The sequence below is a fragment of the Pleurodeles waltl genome, chromosome 1_1, assembly GCF_031143425.1.
Source record: "Pleurodeles waltl isolate 20211129_DDA chromosome 1_1, aPleWal1.hap1.20221129, whole genome shotgun sequence".
Classification (NCBI taxonomy): Eukaryota; Metazoa; Chordata; class Amphibia; order Caudata; family Salamandridae; genus Pleurodeles; species Pleurodeles waltl.
Genome location: NC_090436.1, coordinates 806,224,872 through 806,249,098, shown reverse-complemented (window position 1 = coordinate 806,249,098; position 24,227 = coordinate 806,224,872). Strand labels below are relative to the sequence as shown.

General features: G+C 43.3%; 1 protein-coding gene across 4 annotated transcripts in view; it reads right to left on the bottom strand.

Moving 5' to 3' along the window:
- Positions 1 to 24,227, bottom strand: part of RFX3 (regulatory factor X3) — a 555,440-nt gene that overhangs the window by 228,852 nt on the left and 302,361 nt on the right. For all 4 annotated transcript variants that reach the window (XM_069228385.1, XM_069228414.1, XM_069228395.1 and 1 more), the window contains one exon: positions 21,818 to 21,915. In XM_069228385.1, coding sequence (XP_069084486.1) covers positions 21,818 to 21,915 — 98 coding nt within the window. The remainder of the gene's footprint in view (positions 1 to 21,817; positions 21,916 to 24,227) is intronic.

Sequence of the window (24,227 nt, the reverse complement as noted above, 5' to 3'; positions counted from 1 at the left end):
TGACCTTTGTTTACTCGAATCAAGTACACTCCTTACGTCATCTAATCATAGCCTACAACGTTAAAAAATAATCGATTGCCAAATGCCTAATGGAGGCAAAACAGGTCCAATAAAACAGAAATATCCCGTTTTTCACAACAGAATTATAGATTATCAGCATTTTATAACTGACCTTCACAAAGCATACATTCATATCTGTACACAATGTTCCATATTAACCAATCTTTTCAAGATATTTGGGGTGGTTTCCTCAATTTCCAAGACTAAACGTACCCAATGTATAGATGTTATTAGACATTCTGTGACAAAAAGTGTGGATTTATTAAATTATTTTCTGACAGAATAATTTAAGCCATTTTATATTAGTTTTAAACTAATCTTTTATACTATTAATAACTGTAACATAACCTTAGACATGTTCTGTATTGTGAGTTGACTAAACATTGTTTGTAAAACTTGTAGCACCTTGCCATCAAACATTAAGACAGTGTAGCTTTGGCTGGTAGACCCAACTGATGAATACTGCGAAATGTGTATTCAAAATCAGATACGGATAAGAAAAAAGGAAACCTACGAAAAAACTGTTATAAATAAATCGCATCACAGACCTTTCATTTATATCCAATGTAAAGTTCATGGAGAAGTTAGCAAACACGCTGATGGGGCCTACTTGTGTTACTATCTTTTCCCCCAAACTATCTCCTATCTTGAGCTCTGCCTCAAAATGTTGAGTGATGTTGCCACCTTATACTGATGCTCCTGCTCTGTGCTTATCCTTCAACTATGTGAGGTGCAACTAAGAGTCATATTTTACTACCCATTATGTGACTTAAGGTAATTAGGGTGTAATAGTCACAAACTCGTTCAGCTCCCCTAAACATTCACTTGCTCTCACATCCACAGGCCTCTCCACAACTACATGCTATGCACAGTAACACAACTTTCCTCTTCTCCTAGCCTTTTAAAATACCTATCTCAAGCTTTATGCCTGCTCTCAGCCTCGAAGTTCTCAGCCAGATGCATTTCAGTAGCAGACCTCTCACTTAACATTGCCCTCTTTGGCTACAGTACTCTTCCTTTTTTTTACCTCTCTTGGTCAGAAGCATCACCCTTACTCACGGCTTCTGGGGTCTGGCAAACTACAGGACCACAGTTAAATGTATCTATTTCAGTGAAGTTGCATGAGCAGTCTTAACCTAGACTTGTGGAGGAGGCCGTCTCATGCCTCCCGGCTGTTCTCTTCCATCTGCCTTGGTATTTCGTAAGCCAAGTATCATGTTTTCTACTTCCCTGTTGAAGCCTGGATTCCCTTCAGTGTCAACACTTCCTATTTCTTAACTGTCTTGTTCTCCAGACAATTCCTCTCAGTTCCATGACTCACATTTCCTACTGCCTCCAGCTCCTACCCCAACTTCTCCACAATGTATTTCCTCCTAATCTAGTGAGATACTAATATTTTGGGTATGACAACTTCGTCTTTGATACTTCTTGCTCATTTCTCTGTATTGTTTCCCCTTGTTGCCCCACTTTCTCATCCCTTTATGATATTTCTCCCTGCCTCAACACTTTGAAGATAACTTAGTATTTAATGAAGACAACATAACACCATAATGAGCACATTTTCTCTACCGCAATCCAATACATGAACAGATCATGATCAACAACAAAAATGGTCACTTCAGAAAATGTTTTCTTCTTACTCTATAGCATATTACTTTAAAATGGTGAATAATTGTTGTCTGCATTTAACAAGTATTAGCGCAGGTTATTCACCATAGTGATTCTTCTCTTGCTGTTCCTTTAGTACCCTTTCTCCAGCCAATGCTCTACAAAGTGTACCGAGGTCCAGCACATCAGGTAAGATGTCTCATTATTCGGGAGAAAGCTTATGTATAACAGTAGTTACTTTATAGTTTTTCTTTGTGTAGATAAAGTAGATTTTATAATGCCATTCATTACATAACAAACACGAACAACATCAACTTACAGCCTGACAGTTGAAAATGTCCTAGCAGAGCATGCATACCATCATATTTAGCAACAGGAGCCAGTATCTTGCCCTTAAGTACTCATGAGCCACTCATGTATGTCATCTATGGATATGCGGCTGGTATGCTTCCCTGTCCTCAACTGACGCAACTTCCCATATGCTCCTAGGGTGCCATGTTACTGCCTCACCTAATTTCATGACCCTAAGGTGCACCTTCATCTACCTTAGCGAGGTGGTCCGTAAGGTGTCCCCATTTGTCCTGTGGCCTTGCCATCTCAGATAACAGGGAAGCATAGTCTTCCACTCTGATATGACACGTAGCTGCCTTCAGCAGCCAAGCTTTGCCCGTATGGCTTGAAGTGTGTAACAAGCACTCTGCGTTTTGCCAACAACATTATTGCAACCAAGCATCTAGTTGCAGCCAGAATGTCACAAACATACCCCAGTAATGCAGTTACAGATGATGTTGAACTCTCCAGCACACCTACATAGGGCACGACCCTGACCAACTCCACCAATTTTGCTGTTTCTATGGATACTGCCATGCCAGGTGTATAGTCAGCAAATCCAGAATCTATAGCATTCAATGGATTGTATAAGGGTCAAATTGATTCAAGGACATCCGTGTGTGATATATCTCATGCAGGTATTTAAAATGAAGCAAGTAGTTAAGGGTTATCAGCATTGTCTACGAACACTAAAAAGCCTAGCACGTATCTGAGATCGCCGCTTAAGAATCCGTCTCCCACTGCCTTCTGGCAGGCAAACACATGTCCACTCACACAGTGTTTCATACTGTAGAGTTTGCAGTTACCTATGAAGGGTATTTAGCATCTGTGTGAGGCGTAGTAGTTTTTATTTATTTTAAACATTTCAGCATCTTCCCTAAAAAATGCAACGGAAAGAACAAAGGTCTTTCATTTTTAAAAGAATAGCTCAATTAGGGGCATATTTGTGTTTTTGTGGCGCTGGCAACAGAGCAGCAAGCTACCTGTGCTAGGACACCTTCCTCCACAAAAACAATCTGGGAAGCTTTTATTCTCTTTCCGTGTGTGCTGCAGAACGGTGTTGGTACATCCCCAGGTTTACAGGTTCTTGTAAATCTGGGGATGCAACAAAATCTATGGGTGCACCCACTGCAACACCGCATCACCCACTGAACGCCTTTCTAGCGCAGAGTAAGGCAGCACAACGATTTGCGCTGCCTTGCCGTACTCCATATTCATGAGGCCATTCAAAGCCACGGTAGGCTGCTTTGCGTGGCTTCATAAATATGACTTAGTGGTTTGTGACATTGCTGCGTCACAAAAAGTGATGCAACAGCGGTGCAAGGGCCTCATAAATATGGGCCTCATAAATATGGGCCTTTCTGTATTGCTACATGAAATATACTTCACATTGTTCTGTTTCCAAACGCCAAGATTAATCGTGTCTCTAATAGACCACTACTTAGGTGGGCTGAAAGGTATAGCTGGCAGCAGAGAAAGAGTTAATCGTTATATTTATTTCCTACCTAACATTCTCAATGCAGGGAGGCGCACAAACACACAGTGCAGAGAGGCGCGTACACGTTCCTTCCCTGTCGGCTCTATTATTAGGTTCTATGTAAATGCCAAGACACAGATCGGTTCCTTTCTATAAATTAGTGCTCGCACTGGCCCATCATGCCTCGGTGTGTGTCTGAGCTTTACATGACCCCGCATTTTCTTCTATTTCCCGTTTAATTATGGTGAGTTTTCTTGTCCAATTTACACAGCTCCCCCATGGATCCCTTGTTAGTGGTAAACAGCCGGCTGCTCAAATGGCCTTTAGCCAGCATCAGTGGAGTATTCCGCCTTCTCCGATGATGCAATGATCTGGTGTAGCAGGAAAGTTATCCTGATGTGATAAAAAAATGGACACGGCCTAGGGAAGTGAATGTGTGATTATTTGTTCAATTTTGACACCAGTCTTTCTGGGCAAAGCTTGAAGGTCCACACTGGTGTGGGTTTGAGGTGGTATGGTGGTCAGTGAGGTATAGAAGTGCAGGACAGTATTGCAGTGGGAAACAGTTATTCAAAAACCATCACCACTTTATTCTAGGTGGCACAAATTTTAGGTCAGAAATGTAAATACTCAACTATCCTTTATCGAGGCAATCACACATTTAAAATGATGTGAGATGTGCACTCAGCGGCCTGCAGAACACTGAGCGTAATCTACAGAGACCTGCACAAACAGCTCTTTCTTATTTTCTGCTCCAACACAAACGCAATTCTCATCCATGAGCTGTTGGCGGTTTTTCATGTTCAAGATTCACCAGTCAATAAGGTACATAAATTCCTAATTGACACAACACAACAAAACATTCAATTTGAAATGTAAACAAGCAATCTTTAAACATTGTGTCCTTTTTATCTCTGAGGCACTTCACGAAATAGAGACAATATGCTCCTTACAATGAGCCTTGGCTTACATTTGATCTTCACAAGCCAACGCAGGCTTGCCCATTAAACCTAGCTAAGACCCTGGGCAGGGTTAAAGTCGAAAGGAAAGGATTCTTTCAACACCGTTGTGTGAAAGTGAATCAGGCATGGCACCAGCGGCACAGCAAAGGTGTCGGGGCCTTACTGCAAGAAAGATAACTGGGCCCCCAAATACCCCTCTGCCCCTGTGCTGTGCAAAGGGTGGCAGCTATCTATCATTACTGGGTTTGGTGGAGGGGCAACGACTGGGTTTGGTGGAGGGGCAACCGGGAAGAGTCCACTGCACCCCTTGTACCGCTGTCTTTCATTACCCAATGCGGTAATGAAATACGGGTTCACAGGGCTTACGCCACACAACAGGTCACATTACCTTAAACGTCTCCACTGCTGTCTAACAACACCACAACCCAAAGCACACATCACAGAATATTGCCATCTTCAAGTCACAATAGACATATGCTACTCCACCCCAACCTACACACACAGCCACAGTACAGAACAATGCAGAACAACACACCCACAGCTCATTTTAACTACTACAACACTTCCCAGCACCTAATGCCTTGCCACACCATACCAAACATGCGTCTACATACCACATGTCACATTCGGCGCCACATCATTCCACATAACTTTATCCAATAGCACAAAAGTCACAATGCACCATACCAACCCTCACCATATCACCACTAACACACAAACCCACAATCACATCCTTTCAAAACCATACAATACCACACTAATGAATACAAGCGCCACTTCATAACACATCTCTTCAACGTCCACCCCATAGTACCCAACATACCTTCTACACGGACTCAACAGTACATGCTGCCACAATACTTCATACGAACCCCAGCATAGTACCTATTAAAAACTCATAAGCACTCACATCCACACTACATCACATTGCTCAACATGGTGCTATACCTCACCATTCCCCCTAGGAAGTCACAGCATATATAGACCACCTCCAGTACCAATATAACAAGCATACATCAACTGTTCTGTATGCATATCACAAACCAAATTCTTTATCACACTAAACCACACTAAACTTCACATAATTCTACAACACACCTTAATTATTATATATCCAGAGGCTTTATTCTCTTGAAATTGTATTTATTTATTTTGTGTTTGGGTGTAGCTTTGGGACATACTGCCTGATACATTCTGATTTAACACTGTCCCTGAGCCTGTGTAGGCGTTTCATGTCTATTTTATCAGATAACTGAGATAATGTCAACAGTAGAAAACTGTTACACCTGTAATTTTTAAGTATTACCGTAACAAATATTTTTCTTCATAAATGACCAAACTAATTATTCTGAGGTTTACAGCGTGATGGGGAATGAATTTGTAAAAGGGCAGGACTGTCTTAGTACAGTTTACTCATGCGAAGTATCGTTTTATAGTGACATAAGGTAAAAAAATGCCAGTTAGATGTTTGAAATGTTATAATTCCAATGTTTCATTTAGGCAGTGCTTAATTTGTAAATAAAAAGGTGCAGGTGCCCAAAGCCCTCCTCTTAAAGACGCTGCTGCTGCAATTAAATGTGGGAACACAGAATACTGAGGCGGCGTAATCCTGAAGCAATCGCGGGCCTCTTCAATCCATGTAAAGCCACTGCCTGCCCCCTCAGCTCACTCTTGTAGCTTTCTACTTTCTCCCTTTGTGAAGCTTTTTAGTTGTTTCCTTCCTCCGTCTTTCCCATATGTGTCTTTTGCTCGCAGCAGATACTTGAGGCAGAAGAATAAGCCCCGGCCCTCAAAAATAAGTGCCGGTGCTCAGCACCGGAAACAACAAGCACAAATTAAGCACTGCATTTAGGTGTCTGTTCGCTGTATTCAATCAGATTACTAACTGGCTGTTGTCTAAGATTAATTCTGTCCACACTTCGTCCTCTAAGATCTTGTAGGTTGAGGACTCTGTTTTCTTCAAAACACACACACGCCATTCTCGGTAATTTCTGGGTAAGTATTATTTCTTGTCCTGTTTAGACTGTGCTAATCTTCTTTTTATGTTTCTATACATGTGTCCCCGCTCTCGAGGCTCTTTTGTGTCTGTCCTTTGTTTCTATCCTTGCGTTTATCTAGACTTCTCTCTGTTTTTACAAACATCTGAATTAGTCTTCCTTCTTGTCCCAGTGTAGTGAATAGGTGCAAGCATAATCAAAGACCTTCTAATGGCAGTAAGCCCTTCCTGCTACACGGTCCATTTGAAAGATTCCCCTGAGTGTTTTCCCCCCAAATAATGGGTCACCATATGTGCTGCCTGGACCTCACATCTGGTCCTTAATTTATACTAGAAAATGCATTTTTTTCTGTGGTTTCCCCAATGTATAGTTTTATACATGGGCAGACAATGGTAGAATTTACATTTTTGTGGTACAATTTGGAAAGTGATTTCAGATAATTCTTTGGCTATTTAATTTGGATGCTTCCCCTGCAATGGCCTGTTGATATATTTCACTGATCCACCTAGATCTTATATCACAGTTCTCTGTCTGGTATGTGGCTAAGTGTATTGGTAAGTATGTCAAGAAGTCTCGAGCTGGAGAATGGTAGATGAAGGGTTAGCAGTAAGGCATAGACCCTGCAAGGTAATAAAAAAAGCAGAGGGGCAACACATACTGTGGTGCATAGAAAATGTGGGAGGAGGGGACTGTAGTAAGCTGGCTATCTATCTAGTGTACCAAGGTAAGGGACACTGTGCAGACAGTCCAAGGCGACCCTTGTTGGTTGAATGAATGGGGTTAAAATAATTAACCCTAAATGCTCTCTTTGTGGTAAGGTGGGTGAGAAATTAAGCTTAAAAAAGGACAGAGTTAAGCATTTATTGTACACACTAAGCGAGACACACACTCAATGAAAAAATCCAACACCAATTTATTAAGATAACACTTATTGTTATATGAATTTAGATATCAAGATCATCAGAATCAGGTAAGTACTTTTTGAGATATGAATTTTTATACATTTCAAAAGTTGATACTGCAATTTCAGAGCGGTAATAGTATCCTATGGGGGAAAGACATATACGGTTCAAAGCAGCACCAACAGGTTACTTTGGGAGACACTGAGGAATCCGGGGCAGAGTTTTTTTCATCCTCGGGTGCCCTAATGCTATCTGATGGGAAAGAAATCAATCAAGAAATTTGTATAGCGCGCTACTCACCCGGAGGGTCTCAAGGCGCTGGGGGAGGGGGGACCGCTACTGCTCGAACAGCCAGGTCTTGAGTTGCTTCCTGAAGGAGAGGTGGTCTTGGGTCAGGCGGAGGTGGATGGGGAGGGAGTTCCAAGTCTTGGCTGGCAGGTAGGAAAAGGATCTTCCTCCCATGGTGGCTTTTCTAATGTGTGGCACGGCGGCGAGGGCGTGGCTGGTCGATCGTAGCTGGCGGGTGGGAGTGTAGAAGGTCAGGCGGTTGTTGAGGTACCTGGGGCCCAGGTCGTGGAGGGCCTTGTGTGCGTGGGTGAGGAGACGGAACGTGATTCTCTTGCTGACGGGGAGCCAGTGCAAGTCTCTCAGGTGTCCGGAGATGTGGCTGTGACGGGGGATGTCAAGCATGAGGCGTGCGGAGGCGTTCTGGATGCCTTGGAGTCTTTTCTGTAGTTTGGCCGTGGTTCCGGTGTAGAGGGTGTTACCGTAGTCCAGTCGGCTGGTGACGAGTGCCTGGGTGACCGTCTTCCTGGTTTCGGTGGGGATCCATCAGAAGATCTTTCAGAGCATGCGTAGGATGTTGAAGCATGATGATGAGACGGCGTTGACTTGTCTGGTCATCGAGAGGGAGGAGTCCAGGATGAAGCCCAGGTTGCGTGCGTGGTCCGTTGGTTTGGGTGCGCTGCCCAGGGCAGGGGGCCACCAGGAGTCGTCCCAGGCAGAGGGTGATGATCCAAGGATGAGGACTTCCGTCTTGTCTGAGTTCAGTTTTAATGCTATCTGATGGGAAAGAAACAGAAACTACATACGGGTACTTGGCAACGACTTACACCACTGTTCTTCTGGACTTGAGGTGAGTATAGACCAAGGTCCAAGGCCACACCAACAGGTCATCTCAGGGGGCTCCAGGGCGTCTGGGTGCGAGGTGAGTTACAGCGTTGGGTGTCTTATTCACTTCAATGGAGATCAGTCTGGTTTGAAAAGAGGCTGCAAGCAGGGAAGGGGGACTAATCCAGCTGAACCAAGGGGGCTCAGGTCTCACAATGCTCATGGAATAGAGATACCTTTGTTCCTCATCTCCTAGGGCCGGGGTGGCCATTTGCAGAGGTATTCTGAGGTATCAGTTTTTGTCACCTGAGGCACTTGGAATAGATGGGACCTGCACAAAAAGAGGTTGCAGGTAGCGTTGAGAAGTCCACAGTTGGCAAACCCAAGGTAGGCTTTGTATCTGGAGGGCCTGGGGGCCACACTGGCACTGCTGGCCCACTTCAACACGGGGTGGAGGGCACAGGTGTAGTGTTGCTTTACAGTGTCGGGTTTTTAGCAGTCCAGGGTCCTCACAGCTCTTCTGGGGTGCCTGCAGGATGCAGGAAAGCAGCCTCGCTGCTTCATGGGTGTCCTGGGTCTTGAGTGATGGCTGGCAGCTATTCAAGGCTTTTGGAGGCACAAGCAGCAGCACGACGAGTCGCCTTTGGCGCAGTCATCGAGAACAGCAGGCTGGCATGGCGCCAGGTCAGTTGCTGGGCTTTTATCCTTGCTTTTACGAGACTTCAGTGTCTGTCTTCTTCTTTTAGGCAGGATCTGAAGTGCTGCTATCAGGGGCCCCTTAAATACTCAATTTAGGGGCACGAAGGGGAGTGAAGAGTAGTAGCCAAATGGGCTACTTACCCCTGGGGTCACTGCACCCCTAGACGACCACTTCCTTTGGGGAGTGGGTTTCACCTGTCCTAGAATTCCTTATTGCCCCACACACATGATGGTGGAATTCCTAATTTTGTGAACACTTCAGGCTGGTCACACTAGAGATGTGCCAAGCCGGGCAGTGAAACACGCCTCCTGCATAGCTAATTTTCCCATCTATCCTGGTGCCAAATGGGCCTCAAGGCAAGGGGTTGCATCTCCCCGGTCTTGGGTAAACTAGGGTTCACATACCAAAGGCAGTAGGGACTTTGATGCCCCTGGTCTTGGTATGCAGATGTACTAACCATCCTATTGGCAGAAGTGATAACACCTCCTGCCAGAGCAGGCATTGCTTTGACTTCAGAGAGAAGAGAATTGTTTGTCAAATCATCAGAGAGAGAAGCAAGATTTTGCAGAGGGGGGTGAAGCATTGTGAATGAGTCTCACAGAATGCCAGTGTTTGCGCAACTGGTATTTACATGTGTGGGCATCTGTGTTGTTTTATGTAATTAGTACATATATTTTCAGAGTACTATAGCTGACAATTGGCGCTATGTCATGAGTACCACTTAAACGCAGTTGAGGAGTTTGAACCAAAGGCATTAATCGGGCTACAACTTGTAGTTTCACTTTATTCACCATCAGTACAAGACAACTCACCAAATAATTCCTTACTTATGTGCAAAGAGCAGGTTAAAAATGAAATGCTCCTTTCTCCTGGATCTATCACCCAAAAATATTTCTTGTCAGGTACGGGGGTCTTTTAGGAGTGAGGGCTGGAGCTTGCGTGACTCTGGATGCCTGCACTTCCTGCTAGATTGTGGTGCATGGCATGGGCGACATTCCTACGGAATCCTCTGCAGCTCACGACTCTGCTACTGTCCTGTGATTGATGTATGTTTCCTTGTCCTATGCTGAGCAAATGGTGACACTCCGCTCTGGAGAAGACGACGGTGGTCCTGTAGGCTGGAATGCTGGTGATTTCTGCTGTTCACACAGAGTGGTACTGAATGTTGTTTCTCCGAGACTAGGCAGTATGGCATTGAGGTCTGAGGCGAAAGCAGTTTCAGCAAAAGGACACTGAAGTGTAGATGACTTGAAATTTGGTCTCCTGTTCCATGGCGAGTGATAAAGGAGCGACTGCTGCACAATGAACCTTAAACTGAAGCTGCAAACTAGTAGCATCACAGAGACCCATTGACAACCAAAAAGATAAACATCCCATTAAAATTTAAGGAGGATTTATTTTCACGAGCGGCCTGGCGCACATGGGTGGACGTAAGGAAGACCATCACAGTCCTGCAGACTCTGGGACATGCTTCATGGAGGTGGAATCTTTAATTTTGAGTTCATCAAGGGACCTACAGGATACCATATGAAGCACTGAGTCAAAAATCTAGTTGGAGTGGGCATTGGAGATTATGCAGAGTCGCACTACAAACAAGAGAAAAAAGGTAAAAACTCTTAACCAGAGGTTGAGGGTATTAGTAGTCTTTCAGAAGGATCCAAAGATTTGGAAGTTTCACATTCACTTTCATTTCCAAACTTGAGAACAGAAAGTATCTAGAAAATGACTCGGAGACTATTTGCGGCTAGCCACACCATCTGATAGGGGTATCTGAAGAATGGTTGATATGGTGCATGGCGCACAAGGTACACAACTGCCTGCAAGAAGATCCTCAAGTGGGAAAAGAAGGTACGGGTGTGAACGTGTAAAGTAAGCTGCAGCCCAAAAAATGAAAAATGACAGTTAACAGATGCAGTGTTCACATGTCCCACAATTTAAGCTAAACTTATCAACATAACAGCAAAGAAGGGATCAACAGACTCTCAAGAGAGAGAAGAATTTGCATGGGATAGATACCTCACAATGTGTCTGAGATGAGGACAAAACATCAGCGTGTTCTAACCCAGAGATGGTTCAGGTGCACCTCCTAGGCAAGAGTAGGGGCAGTGTGGTTTGCTATAATTAGTTACATATCTCAGGGTGCCTCTGAACCATATTCTATTCTATTCAATTCTATTCTATTCTATTCTATACTATACTATACTATTCTATTCCCATTAGAAGGCTAGAGGAGAGGATGAGTTTTTGTGAACTGTAAGTTATCAAGAAGTAGCTAAACTTGACGAAACCAGTGGGGTGATTTTAGTTGGTATTTTGATTCGGGCAGTTTTCAATAACAAATATTGTAAATTTAAATACCCATCAACTTACAACTCTGCTAATGGTCATTCCCATCTGCCTCTCGCATAGAAACTCCCATGTCCCTGCCTCTACCCCCAAGCTTATGGCTGATGTTTCTGTAGTACTGTTTAAGTCTGTAATGGGATAATTACCACAAATCACGCTCTGAGTTTTGGCAGTATACTTATTCATGTCAATCCAATGCAGCACCAGGAAAAACTCTGTCCCCTGGTTTGAACCATCAAATTCCATTCAAAATGTTGAATGCTCACACACCTCACTATGTCTTAAGAATGAACAGGGAAAGCACCACAACATCTTCCTTCTTTTCACATTTGGAGTATTTTCCTGTACATTTTCAGGTACTTACTCGAATCATTTTGCCCTTGTCCATACAAGAACTCTTTGCTTTTAACTTTCACCACTCTAGAAAGATTCCACCATTCATCCCCGTTCACTCTAATCGAGTGATCACCAACAGCTTCCACCGTTACCGGCCCTTTGAACTGTGAATGACCTTTGGGTACAAGAAAAGGTTGTTTCATGCAGACTAAATATCCCACACAGATTGTGTTATCACGCATGCCTCCACCATGTTTCACATTAAACCACTGCTTCATTTTCATTTGTGCTACTTCTACATTTCGGACGCACACTCTCACCCATAGCTCTGTACTGGGAAGAACCAGCCTGACTTTTCCTCAACAATGCTGGAAATATTTCACTTGCAGGGAAACAACATCCCAGGATCTCAAATGGTGTATTTCCCATTACCACATTAGAAGCAGTTTGAGGAACAACAACAGGTCATCCACTGCCAAACTTACCTCAACCCAGTTTTTTTTATAGACCATTGGATACATTTGATTAACGTCCTATCATTTTTTTCTACTAAACCATTTGCCTGTGGGTGATATAAGGCAATCCTTCTATGTTCTATACCATACTGTGTCAGAATAGCCTTCATCTCTCTTGAGACAAATTGAACCCCGTTGTCAGAGACTAACTTTTTCGGGAACGCTTCTCTCCCTTATTGGAGAATGAAGTCACAGAAGTAGTATTTGGCTCCTGCACAAATTTCATCTCCCACCACTTACTGTAGTATTGAACTAAACCTAGTGCATATCTCTACCTATGAGGCAACGTATTGAACGGACCTATAAAATCTACAGCAAGTTTGGACCATGGTGTTCCAGGAAGTTCAACAGGATGTAACGGTGGGGTAATAGTTTTAAAAACGTTATCACTTGCTTAACAAATAACACACTCGCTGAGTGTTTGCACAATTTTGTTATCCATACTGGAGCACCAATACACTGAACGTATTCTTCTTTTGGTGATATTCTGCCCCAAATTACCTTCGTACCCAGCCTGGATAATCTTACCTCTGAGTAAAACAGGTGGTATTAATTTGTCTACTCTCAGAATTATGTTTTCCTTCTCTGACATTAATTAATAAGCCATCTTAAAGTACAGATGTACACTCAAAGGTAATGAACTTTCTTTTGGCCACCCTTCAACGATGAATTTACAAACTATTTTCAGAACCTCATCTTTTTCCAAACCATCCAACCATTCATCTCAATCAAAAGTGCCTCACATGCAAACATCAACAGCTGCAATCAGAAGTTCCTCGCCCTTATCCTCAGGGTCACGTCTCTCAAAATCAGAGGGAGATCTTGAAAAATAATTTGCTCTAATATTCTTTCCACCTGGAATGTTTTCAGTATCACAACTGTACTGTAGGAGTTATGTACTCAATCTGACAATTCTGGCTGTCAATTCACCGCCACTCAAAAAAACAACCAGTGGTTTATGATCTGTCAAAATCACAAATTTCCGCCCCCACACAAAACACTTGAAATGCTCAACTGCCCAACAGCAAGAAAGTAGTTCTTTGTCAATCACAGAAAATAGTTTCCATTATCTCTCAGGGCCCTGTAAGCAAATACCACAGTTCTCTCAACATGGTGAGCTACTTTGGACAGAGTTGCAGCTAAAACACTGTTACGCACATTGACCGTGATTAGACACTGAGCAAAAGCATCAGATGTCAAAATCTTATTAGATCCTAACTATTGTTTCAGCTGGACAAATCCTACCTGCCACCTCTCTTCCCATTCAAAAACTTTGTTTTTCTTGAGTAATTTCCTAAAACTTTCAGTTTTGCTGGGAAGTTCTTGATGAATTTGCATAAAATGTGCAATCCCCCTGAAGCAATGACACTTCTTCTTTATTACTGGGTACAGGAGCCTTCAAAATAGCTTCAACTAAACCTGAGCGTGGTTCTACCCCTTGATGTGAAAATACATGACCCAAATACTCACCAGAGATTTAGCAAATTCACACTTCTTCCAATCATTACAACCCACCTGCTCCAACCTTTCTAAAACTTTGCACATCATTTCACTGTGTTTCTGGATGTCCCTGGCAGCTACAAGTATATCATCTTGAAAGACCACTACCCTAGTGATGCTCTTAAGTACAGGCTTCATAATGTGTTGGACAACTGAAGCAGCGGATGCTAAACCAAAATGCATCCTCTTGAATTAAAAGGTACCCACTTGGGAGACAAAAGCTGTGAGATGTCTGCAAGATTGCTCAAATTCCACCTAGTGATAAGCAGACGCTGAATCAATCTTACTAAACATGTGCACCAGAACTAGTTACAATATCATCTATTCACGGTAGGGGATGAGACTCTACCCAAATTACTCTGTTCAAACTGCACAGGTCAATGCAAACTCTCAAATCCCCTGATTTCTTCCTGCCAATAATCAACGGAGATAAGCAAAGAGAGGAATCTATTGGCTCGATGACACCTTTAATATACATTATTCAAGGATGTTTGCCAACTCTTCTCTAATACTAAAAGGCATGTTTCTCAATATATGTTTTACAGGAACAGAGTTCTCCTAAACTCTTCTACTTTTTAACCCAACAATCTTTCCCAATCTCTCTTCAAATACCTTAGGAAACTTTTCAATCCAAACGTTATTCGCCTAAAAAGTAATTTTCTCTTACTAACGATACTGGAAATTTCTGGCCTTAAAGTCAACCCAAAAAGCCCTTGGTGATACCACCCCACAATGCTGAGTCCTTTTTGTGCAACACATACTTTTCCAGGAATAACCTTTTTTTTTAATTGCAAAGTGGTTTCATAATATCCAATCAGATAATTTTCTTTCCAACATTCGACACAGGACAACCTATTAGGAGGCAACAGCTCTTTGTTGTTGCATGTGTTCTTGAATTATTGCTCAGTGATGATGTTCATCTTGGCTCCTGAATCAACTAATATTTCAATATTGTTCCATCCACACAAACATCTGCGTACAGATCTCTTCTTTAATTTTCATCTTCGTCTAATATTACTAATACTAAATCTTTAGTTTTTTCCCAAATATCAAATGTATCATTGTTGGACTCACACTCAAAAACAGCTTCCGCCCTGCTTTTTTTTTGATTGACACAAGTGCAAAGAGCATTCCATCACGACAAGGTTGCCCCATTGGAAGCACTGCTGGAAACCACACTTGAAACAAATGTTTTTTTGCTTAAAATACTGATTTTTATCCACTTTTGTGATTTCATATTTTTTCTTAGAAATCAGCGACTTGTTACTATTCTGTCCAATTGTACTGCTATATGACACTACATGCACCCTGTGTTTTCTTTGTTGACCAACTCTCTTGATACCTTATGAGATATCTCAATGCTTTTGACAATGTCCATCATTTCAGATAATGATGGGTTCTTAAACTTAAGATGTTTTTCTTGCACTTTTTTGTCCCATCACCTGACCACAATCTGATCCCTGATTAGTTGGCTTCCAAAATCTTCAAATTCACAGGCGCTATAATGTGTAAAGTTGCTACATATGAGTTTATCGACTCCTCCTGGTGCTGCTCTCTTGTATAAAACTTATGTCTGTTGACAATGAGACTCGGTTGTACATCAAATTGTTTCTCTAATTTTTCAACTGATTCTCGATATTCATCAAGTTCTACCTCCTCATCTGACCCTTGTTGTAAAGGAGGAAGATGTCCATAGATCTCTTGCCCTTCAAAATCTAAATTGTGCTCCAACAAGAACCTTTTCCTCTCAGGGCAAAACTATTTCCTCCTGTAGCTCCTGGTTTTCCATTTGATAGGTGGTTCACCTGGAGTTTGCAAAAAAGGAAGAGGTGGATTCACTGACTGCATGGTTGTTCAATGTACGCCACTATGCGTGTACTTGCTTAATATGTAATGGGCAAAAAGTCAACCAATGTAGAAATAGTGTGTATAACACTGATGTGAATTGGAACAAATGATAGGGAAACAAATATACATGTATATAAATTACAATAGTGTTCCAAACTCAAAACTCCATCCACACTAATATAAAATAGGGCAAATTTCAGCCTCCTCTAAGTATGTGGCAGTGTAGTAGAAATCTCGCTGCACACACGAAACTCGTTGTGGCCAAATTGTAGCGGGATAATCACCACAAATCACACTCTGATTTCGGCAGAATACTTATTAATGTTGATCCAATGCAACACTAGGAAAACAACTCCCCACTGGTTTGAATCATCACATTCCATTTAGAGTATCGAATGCTTACACACGTCACTATACCCTTGGAATGAACAGAGAAATCACCACAAAGTTTGATGCAGATTACTTTTTGAGAACATACATCCAATGTGTGCAAGAAAGTTATAAATAAACACGAGGGCTTATCTGACAGTGCTATTTTATCCACTCTTTGGGATGCAAACTGGTCAGAGTGCTAGATAGCTGGGATTAATTGAAGCTCTTACACTTGTCTCTGGTCTTCCATTCTCCTGGGTGCTTAGAGGGCCTGCTGGACTGAGAGGTGGGCTTCAGCTATAAGAAGAGTACATGGCACTCTTTGTGTCTCATATTTAGAAGCACTGCTCCTGAATTTTACTCTATTGTGGCCTCCACCCACTCCTCTGGCATTCACAGCAGTGCTTGAAAGTACGAACTACTGGCAGTGGCAACCCCTTGTGATACTGGCTCACACCAATTATGGGTAGAGGCTAAATTGTGGGAGGGTTTAGCTCTGAGTGTATTTGGGAGAGTTAAGGCACATGACATCTAGAGCTCAGGAGTTTAACCAAGACAGGTGATGATTCACCCTGTTCCCCTTATTGGCCCAATTGGTGAGAGGAGGGTTCTCAAAAGAGGTGACTGCTTCTCACCTTCTGAAGTTTGTGCAGCAACTAATCCAACTATGTGTCATAAGACATCACCCAACTCCTGCTCTGGAGGCAAAATCCTCACCCTAATAATCCTGCACTTTGAGAGCTAATGAATAGTCCCCGAGAGGTGGCACTGTTTGATCATAACTTCTTTATTTGTGTGAAAAAGACTATGAAATAGGACAGAAAATATCAAGATGGAGTTGCACATCAGCATTTAACAAAAGGTGAAAGGAGGCATCTGAGGATCCTCTAGACCCCAGGGGTGCGAGGATCCTCCTCTGCTGTATTAATGCCCTGTGCACAGGCTTGAGAGTCAAAACTGATAGTTTTGAAATGCTGGGAGGGCGGAGGAGAAGATGGGGTGACTCATGAATAGAGTGTTGAATGTGAAACAGGAGGTGATGAAACTGCCATGATTTTGCACATGTGTGAAACTCATTAGACAGAGCCAACAGAGAGAAAGGAGGAATTGAAAATGTTTCAGAACTGTGCACTGTCTAATATTAGGAAGTTCAATAAGCGGAAGTACTGGATAACTTGAGAAGGACTGCCCATATGGGAGTACCGTACATCCCACCTGAGATTCTTGTGAAATCTCTGGCAGACAGATGGAGAAGGTGAGTGCACAGGAGAACCCGGAACAACAATGGTGAAGGCACATTTTCAACTTTCCCCAATCACTCAGTGTAGGAGGTTGCCTCTGTATGTACTATTTCAAAGTAAGAAATAGCATGCACAGAGTCCAAGGGTTCCCCTTAGAGGTAAGATAGTGGCAAAAAGAGATAATTCTAATGCTCTATTTTGTGGTAGTGTGGTTGAGCAGTAGGCTTATCAGAGGGTAGTGTTAAGCATTTGTTGTACACACACAGGCAATAAATGAGGAACACACACTCAAAGACAATTCCAGGCCAATAGGTTTTTATATAGAAAAATATATTTTCTTAGTTTATTTTAAGAACCACAGGTTCAAGATTTACAAACAATACTTTAAATGAAAGGTATTTCACTTAGGAACTTTGAATTAGCAAAATAGCATATACAGTTTTCACATAAATGGCAATAAGCTATTTTAAAACTGGACACTGTGCAATTTTCAACAGTTCCTGGGGGAGGTAAGTGTTTGTTAGTTTTGCAGGTAAGTAAACCACCTACAGGGTTCAAAGTTGGGTCCAAGGTAGCCCACTGTTAGGAGTTCAGAGCAACCCCAAAGTTACCACACCAGCAGCTCAGGGCCGGTCAGGCGCAGAGGTCAAAGTGGTGCCCAAAACGCATAGGCTTCAATGGAGAAGGGGGTGCCACGGTTCCAGTCTGCCAGCAGGTAAGTACCTGCGTCTTCGGAGGGTAGACCAGGGGGGTTTTGTAGGGCACTGGGGGGGACACAAGTCAGCACAAAAAGTACACCCTCAGCGGCACGGGGGCGGCCGGGTGCAGTGTGCAAACAGGCGCCGGGTTTGCAATGGAGCTCAATGGGAGACCCAGGGGTCTCTTCAGCGATGCAGGCAGGCAAGGGGGGGGGCTCTTCGGGGTAGCCACCACCTGGGGAAGGGAGAGTGCCACCTGGGGGTCGCTCCTGCACTGGAGGTCGGATCCTTCAGGTCCTGGGGGCTGCGGGTGCAGTGTCCTTACCAGGCGTCGGGTTCTTAGAAGCAGGCAGTCGCAGTCAGGGGGAGCCTCTGGATTCCCTCTGCAGGCGTCGCTGTAGGGGTTCAGGGGGGTCAACTCTGGCTACTCACGGGCTCGCAGTCGCCAGGGAGTCCTCCCTGTAGCATTGGATCTCCACAAGTCGAGCCGGGGGACGTCGGGTGCAGAGTGCAAAGTCTCACGCTTCCGGCGGGAAACGTGTGTTCTTTCAAAGTTGCTTCTTTGTTGCAAAGATGCTTCTTTCTTGGAGCAGAGCCGCTGTCCTCGGGAGTTCTTGGTCCTTTTAGATGCAGGGTAGTCCTCTGAGGCTTCAGAGGTTGCTGGACCCTGTGGAACGCGTCGCTGGAACAGTTCTTTTGAAGGGGGGGAGACAGACCGGTAGAGCTGGGGCCAAAGCAGTTGGTGTCTCCATCTTCTCTGCAGGCTTTTCAGCTCAGCAGTCCTTCTTCGTCTTAGGTTGCAGGGATCTCTCTTGCTTGGTTCTGGGGGCCCCTAAATACTCAATTTAGGGGGGTGTTTAGGTCTGGGGGGTTAGTAGCCCTGAGGGTGGCTACACCCTCTTTGTGCCTCCTCCCTAAGGGGAAGGGGCACATCCCTAATCCTATTGGGGGAATCCTCCATCTGCAAGATGGAGGATTTCTAAAAGTCAGAGTCACCTCAGCTCAGGACACCTTAGGGGCTGTCCTGACTGGCCAGTGACTCCTCCTTGTTTTTCTCATTATCTCCCCTGGTCTTGCCGCCAAAAGTGGGGGCTGTGTCCAGGGGGCGGGCATCTCCACTAGCTGGAGTGCTCTGGGGCATTGTAACACGAAGCCTGAGCCTTTGAGGCTCACTGCTAGGTGTTACAGTTCCTGCAGGGGGGAGGTGTTAAGCACCTCCACCCAGAGCAGGCTTTTGTTTCTGTCCTCAGAGAGCACAAAGGCCCTCACCACATGGGGTCAGAAACTCGTCTCTCAGCAGCAGGCTGGCACAGACCAGTCAGTCCTGCACTGAATAATTTGGGTAAAATACACGGGGCATCTCTAAGATGCCCTCTGTGTGCATTTTTTAATAAATCCAACACTGGCATCAGTGTGGGTTTATTATTCTGAGAAGTTTGATACCAAACTTCCCAGTATTCAGTGTAGCCATTATGGAGCTGTGGAGTTCGTTTTTGACAGACTCCCAGACCATATACTCTTATGGCTACCCTGCACTTACAATGTCTAAGGTTTTGCTTAGACACTGTAGGGGCATAGTGCTCATGCACATATGCCCTCACCTGTGGTATAGTGCACCCTGCCTTAGGGCTGTAAGGCCTGCTAGAGGGGTGACGTACCTATGCCACAGGCAGTGTGAGGTTGGCATGGCACCCTGAGGGGAGTGCCATTTCGACTTAGTCATTTTCTCCCCACCAGCACACACAAGATGGCAAGCAGTGTGTCTGTGCTGTGTGAGGGGTCCCTAGGGTGGCATAAGACATGCTGCAGCCCTTAGAGACCTTCCCTGGCATCAGGGCCCTTGGTACCAGGGGTACCAGTTACAAGGGACTTACCTGGATGCCATGGTTGTGCCAATTGTGGAGACAATGGTACATTTTAGGTGAAAGAATACTGGTGCTGGGGCCTGGTTAGCAGGGTCCCAGCACACTTCTCAGTCAAGTCAGCATCAGTATCAGGCAGAAAGTGGGGGTCTAATTGCAACAGAGAGCCATTTCCTTACACTCAGGAACAAAACAACATTAAGGTGCATGGTTATGGTGGTTAGGGCATCAAAAGAGCTTGCAAAACATAACTTAAAAATGGGGATGCAAAAAATAAATAAATTAGGTGTGGGGAAAACAGACTCAACTTCTCTTCTGACCGGACTTCAATTCACTGAGTGACAAAGGAACTCTCCTGATGCTCAGGAAATGAAAATATAAGGAACTGCAGCATCATTGAGTTTTCTAGTGAACCTCAGGGCAGAATACTTTGGGGACTATGGGGGTCATTATGAGTTTGGTGGACAGAAACTCCTAAATTCCCACAGTCAGGTTATTGCCAGTGTAGCCCCCTTCCCGCAGGCCCCATTAAGAGTTTCCGGTGGATCAGCGGGTAGAAACAGAGTTTCTGCCCGCTGGCCCAGCAGGAAACGACCTACAAAATTGACACTCGCTCAGAATAGAGCCGGCGGCAATGCTGTAGTGTGTGTAGGGTGCACCAGCACCTATCGAGATTTAAAATCGCAACAGGGCTGACCAGGGGGGGCTCCTGCACTACCCATGCCAAGTGTATGAGCAGTGCAGGGGCCTCCATGGGGCACCCTGCATCCCATCTCCCCCAACCTTTACATGGCAGGGCTACCTTTGGTAGTTACTCTGGTGGATTAGGACCGCCAGCACCACCAGCCCCTCCAGTGGAGGAAAACTTGCAGTGCTGGTGGTCCGACCATGGTGCAACTGCCACCGTCGTAACGCAGCTGTCGAAACGTCACATTGCGGAGGTCCGACGGCCACCACGGCCCTGGCAGTCTTAAGGCTGCCAGGGTCGTAATGATGCCCTATATGTGTTTTCACTACCTAAGGCTGCCAAATCGTCCCACGACCTGAGAGAGTTTGCATGACTCATTTGGCCTTTGTTCTATTTTGGGGGAGTGAGTATTAATACTCTGTCAAGATCCAAGCCGGATGAGGGGGTGGGAGGTGGGGATTCTCCACTGGGGGCAGGTTTGTGCATGGTAAGTGAGAGAATTTCTCTGACGAGTGGGGTTATTTGTCTAGATGTACATCTCTCCCTCCCCTGTGGACTTAGTTTGTTATGCACAGTTGAAAGTTTTGGATGTTTGTAGTTTTACTACTAAGCACTTCATTTGTCAGATGTTATCAACTAATGGGGTTTGTTGCCTTTCTTATTTCCTATGCTCTTTGAACATGGTTTCAGTGTAAATGCTCAATAAATAGAATTAAAAGATAAAAATGATCTTCAGGTGGAGTAGAGTCGCAGGAGCATGGAATAGATCTTGCAGCAGGTCAGTAGGAAGTGTCTGGTCACCATTATCAATCAGGAAACAATAAGTGCAACGGTGTACCTTCAAACATCTAGTTTCATGTCAATCTAACAAGAGATACAAGCATGCCGGTGTTATTACCTGTATAAGTCTGGAAAACGCACGTCTTCAGAGATCCTCGACTTTTAAAGCAGAACAATTAAAACGTCTAAAACTACTGGAGATCAAGAAAACGAATTGGGCTCATGCACTTATCAATGAAAATGATTTCTCTGAAGCGTTTTAAAAAGGTGAGCGTCAGAAATATATATATAGGAACATTGTCCTAACAATATTCATGCCCACATCAGAACTTGAAAATTCCTAAATCGATGGAAAATGCATAAATCGATTATGCCTAGACCATTTATACATTTGTAGCTACTTTCTGACTGCAGAACAAAGGACTCACAGATGAGTGAGCGCCATGTTATCACCAGCTACGTCACTTGTATAAAAACAAACTTACATTGCTCCGTTTGTGTACACTGCATCACTTCCGTCCACATATTGCACTTGTGCTGGGTAAACATGCTGAACTTGCTGTACAGTCTGCACCTGCTGGACCTGGAGCAACAAAAAGAAAGCACGCTGTCGTTTTTTGGAAGATCTTTCAAACGAATTATTTTATTTTTTAAACTGTCCATACACACAAGTGCACTGAAGAGTGCCCGTGATCTAAAACAAATATTACAGTCGACACCTCCCCCTTTGCTCTAATAATCTGGCAATTTGACACACCACAGAAAATCCGCTCTGAAAATGAATTTAATCTCCAAATATGGCAATTCTGCAGATCAATGCAATATCCACAATTAAACGTGTTCAAATCCAGCATTTTACAGTAAAACTAAACAGTTTATTAATTTGCTACACTTGGCATTGGGTGGAAAATAGCACATTACTCTTTCATTAAAGCGCAAACGTTAAGAGATTGTGACGAGTTTATATGCAATTACTCTATGTCAAAACCTCTACGGGTGGCCAAAATATGGAGGTTATCTAGGCACTATAATAAACTCAATCTACGTTTTGATACCCGTCTTTAAATAGTTAAAGTACAGAGACCCATTATTTATTCTAAAACGAACCATTATTAACCATGATTCTTTTTTAAATGTCATCACAAGAATCAATTTTATAAAAATAAATACAACATTAGAGTAACACATCTAATAAAATACATTTAAAAACATCTAAACCAAGCACACCATTCATTTATATTCCAAATATATTAAAAGACTTGGAGGGATTTTTCTAAATGTAGAGCAATCCTTTAGTTGAAAGTTGAGGACCAGCTCTCCCCGAGCTGCTGCATTGCTCCTGCTCCTATCTTCTTGCCTTTCCGCTGTTTTGAGTGCCCTCTCCTTGCTTTTCCCTCGCTTTTACTGCTTTCTCCCTGCTTTTGTCTCTTTGTGTGCCTCTCCTTGCTTTTCCCTCATTCTCAATGCTCTTTCCTTGTTTTTCCCCTTGTTTTTGTGTGCCTTCTCCTTGCTTTTTCCTCATTTTCAATGCTTTCTCCTTGCTCCCCCCTTTTTTTTTAGTGTATCTTCTCCTTGTCTTTGCCTCATTTTCGCTGCTTTCTCCCGCACCTGCAAGTACCTGGATACCCTGCCGGGTGATTAGCCACGCGTTACAAACCCTGATATATATATCTATATATAGAGATATATATATATATATATATATCTATATATAGATATATATACATTTATATATATATATATATATATATATATATATATATACACATACATATATACACATATATATATATATACACACACACATATATATATATATATATATATATATATATATATATATATATATATATATATATATAAAACCAATCAGGATTTGTAAAGCATGGCTTATATATAAATATATACTGGAATATTGGGACCTCACCAGAAGACAATGAACTGGCTTCGGTTAATAATTGCTGGTATTACCTCCTGCTCCAACATTCCAATGTTTCTCACTTTTTTTAATTTAGAAAATTCTCTTCTTAGTGAGTGGAATGTTCGAATACAGTCTACAGCGGTTGTTGTAATCCCCCCTCCTCATTTTAAGGCTCCTCTCTCCATTCTAAAGCCTCATTACTCATTTTCCATCAATCTGGGCCTCACAGCCTCCTGCACAATTTTTCACCAACTGAGATTTATGTGGCACTTCACAGTAAATACAAGCAATTATTACCAACAGCTACCAGCTGTTTGAAACAAAATGGGAAATAGGTGGTATTTACGAGTAGTAACACAGCGTACACTGGTTATTTCACAAATGTCCAGCACATCTTCCAAATGCAGCTATGATGACTGGACATAGTGTGTATTAATTCTTCAGCGCATATTCACCCGTGGATAACTTTGCACTGAATAACGGATGTTTATTTGTTGCCCAACCGAATGGCGCAAGCTTTATAGACCTGAAGAGGATGAGGGAGTAAAATAACCCACTAAAATTGTGACTGCGGGACCAAGCACTCATCCATGCAGTGAAAGAATCAGCCCACAGTCACCAAACTAGAATTTTTCAATGCCATAATATTCTTGCCCCTACATGCCATTACCGTTAAAATTAGCTTAATGTTTCAAGTTATTGTTTATTCGGACAGTGTTCGAGTTGGCAAAGCCCTAGACGAAAGTCTGGTTGCTTCAGTTCTGGGCCTGGGCCTCTGACACCAACATCCCCTGCCTCCGATTCCATCAGAGGAACTACAGCCCCATCGAGTTCAACATTCTAATGAAGCGAGGAATGAATAGTTCAGATGCAAGGGAAAGTGGGGTGGCAGTACAGTAAGGTAGCAGACGTTTTCTCTAGAGATGAGACAGCACTGAGTGGTTTAGCAATTATAAACACTGGCGGCACAAGAC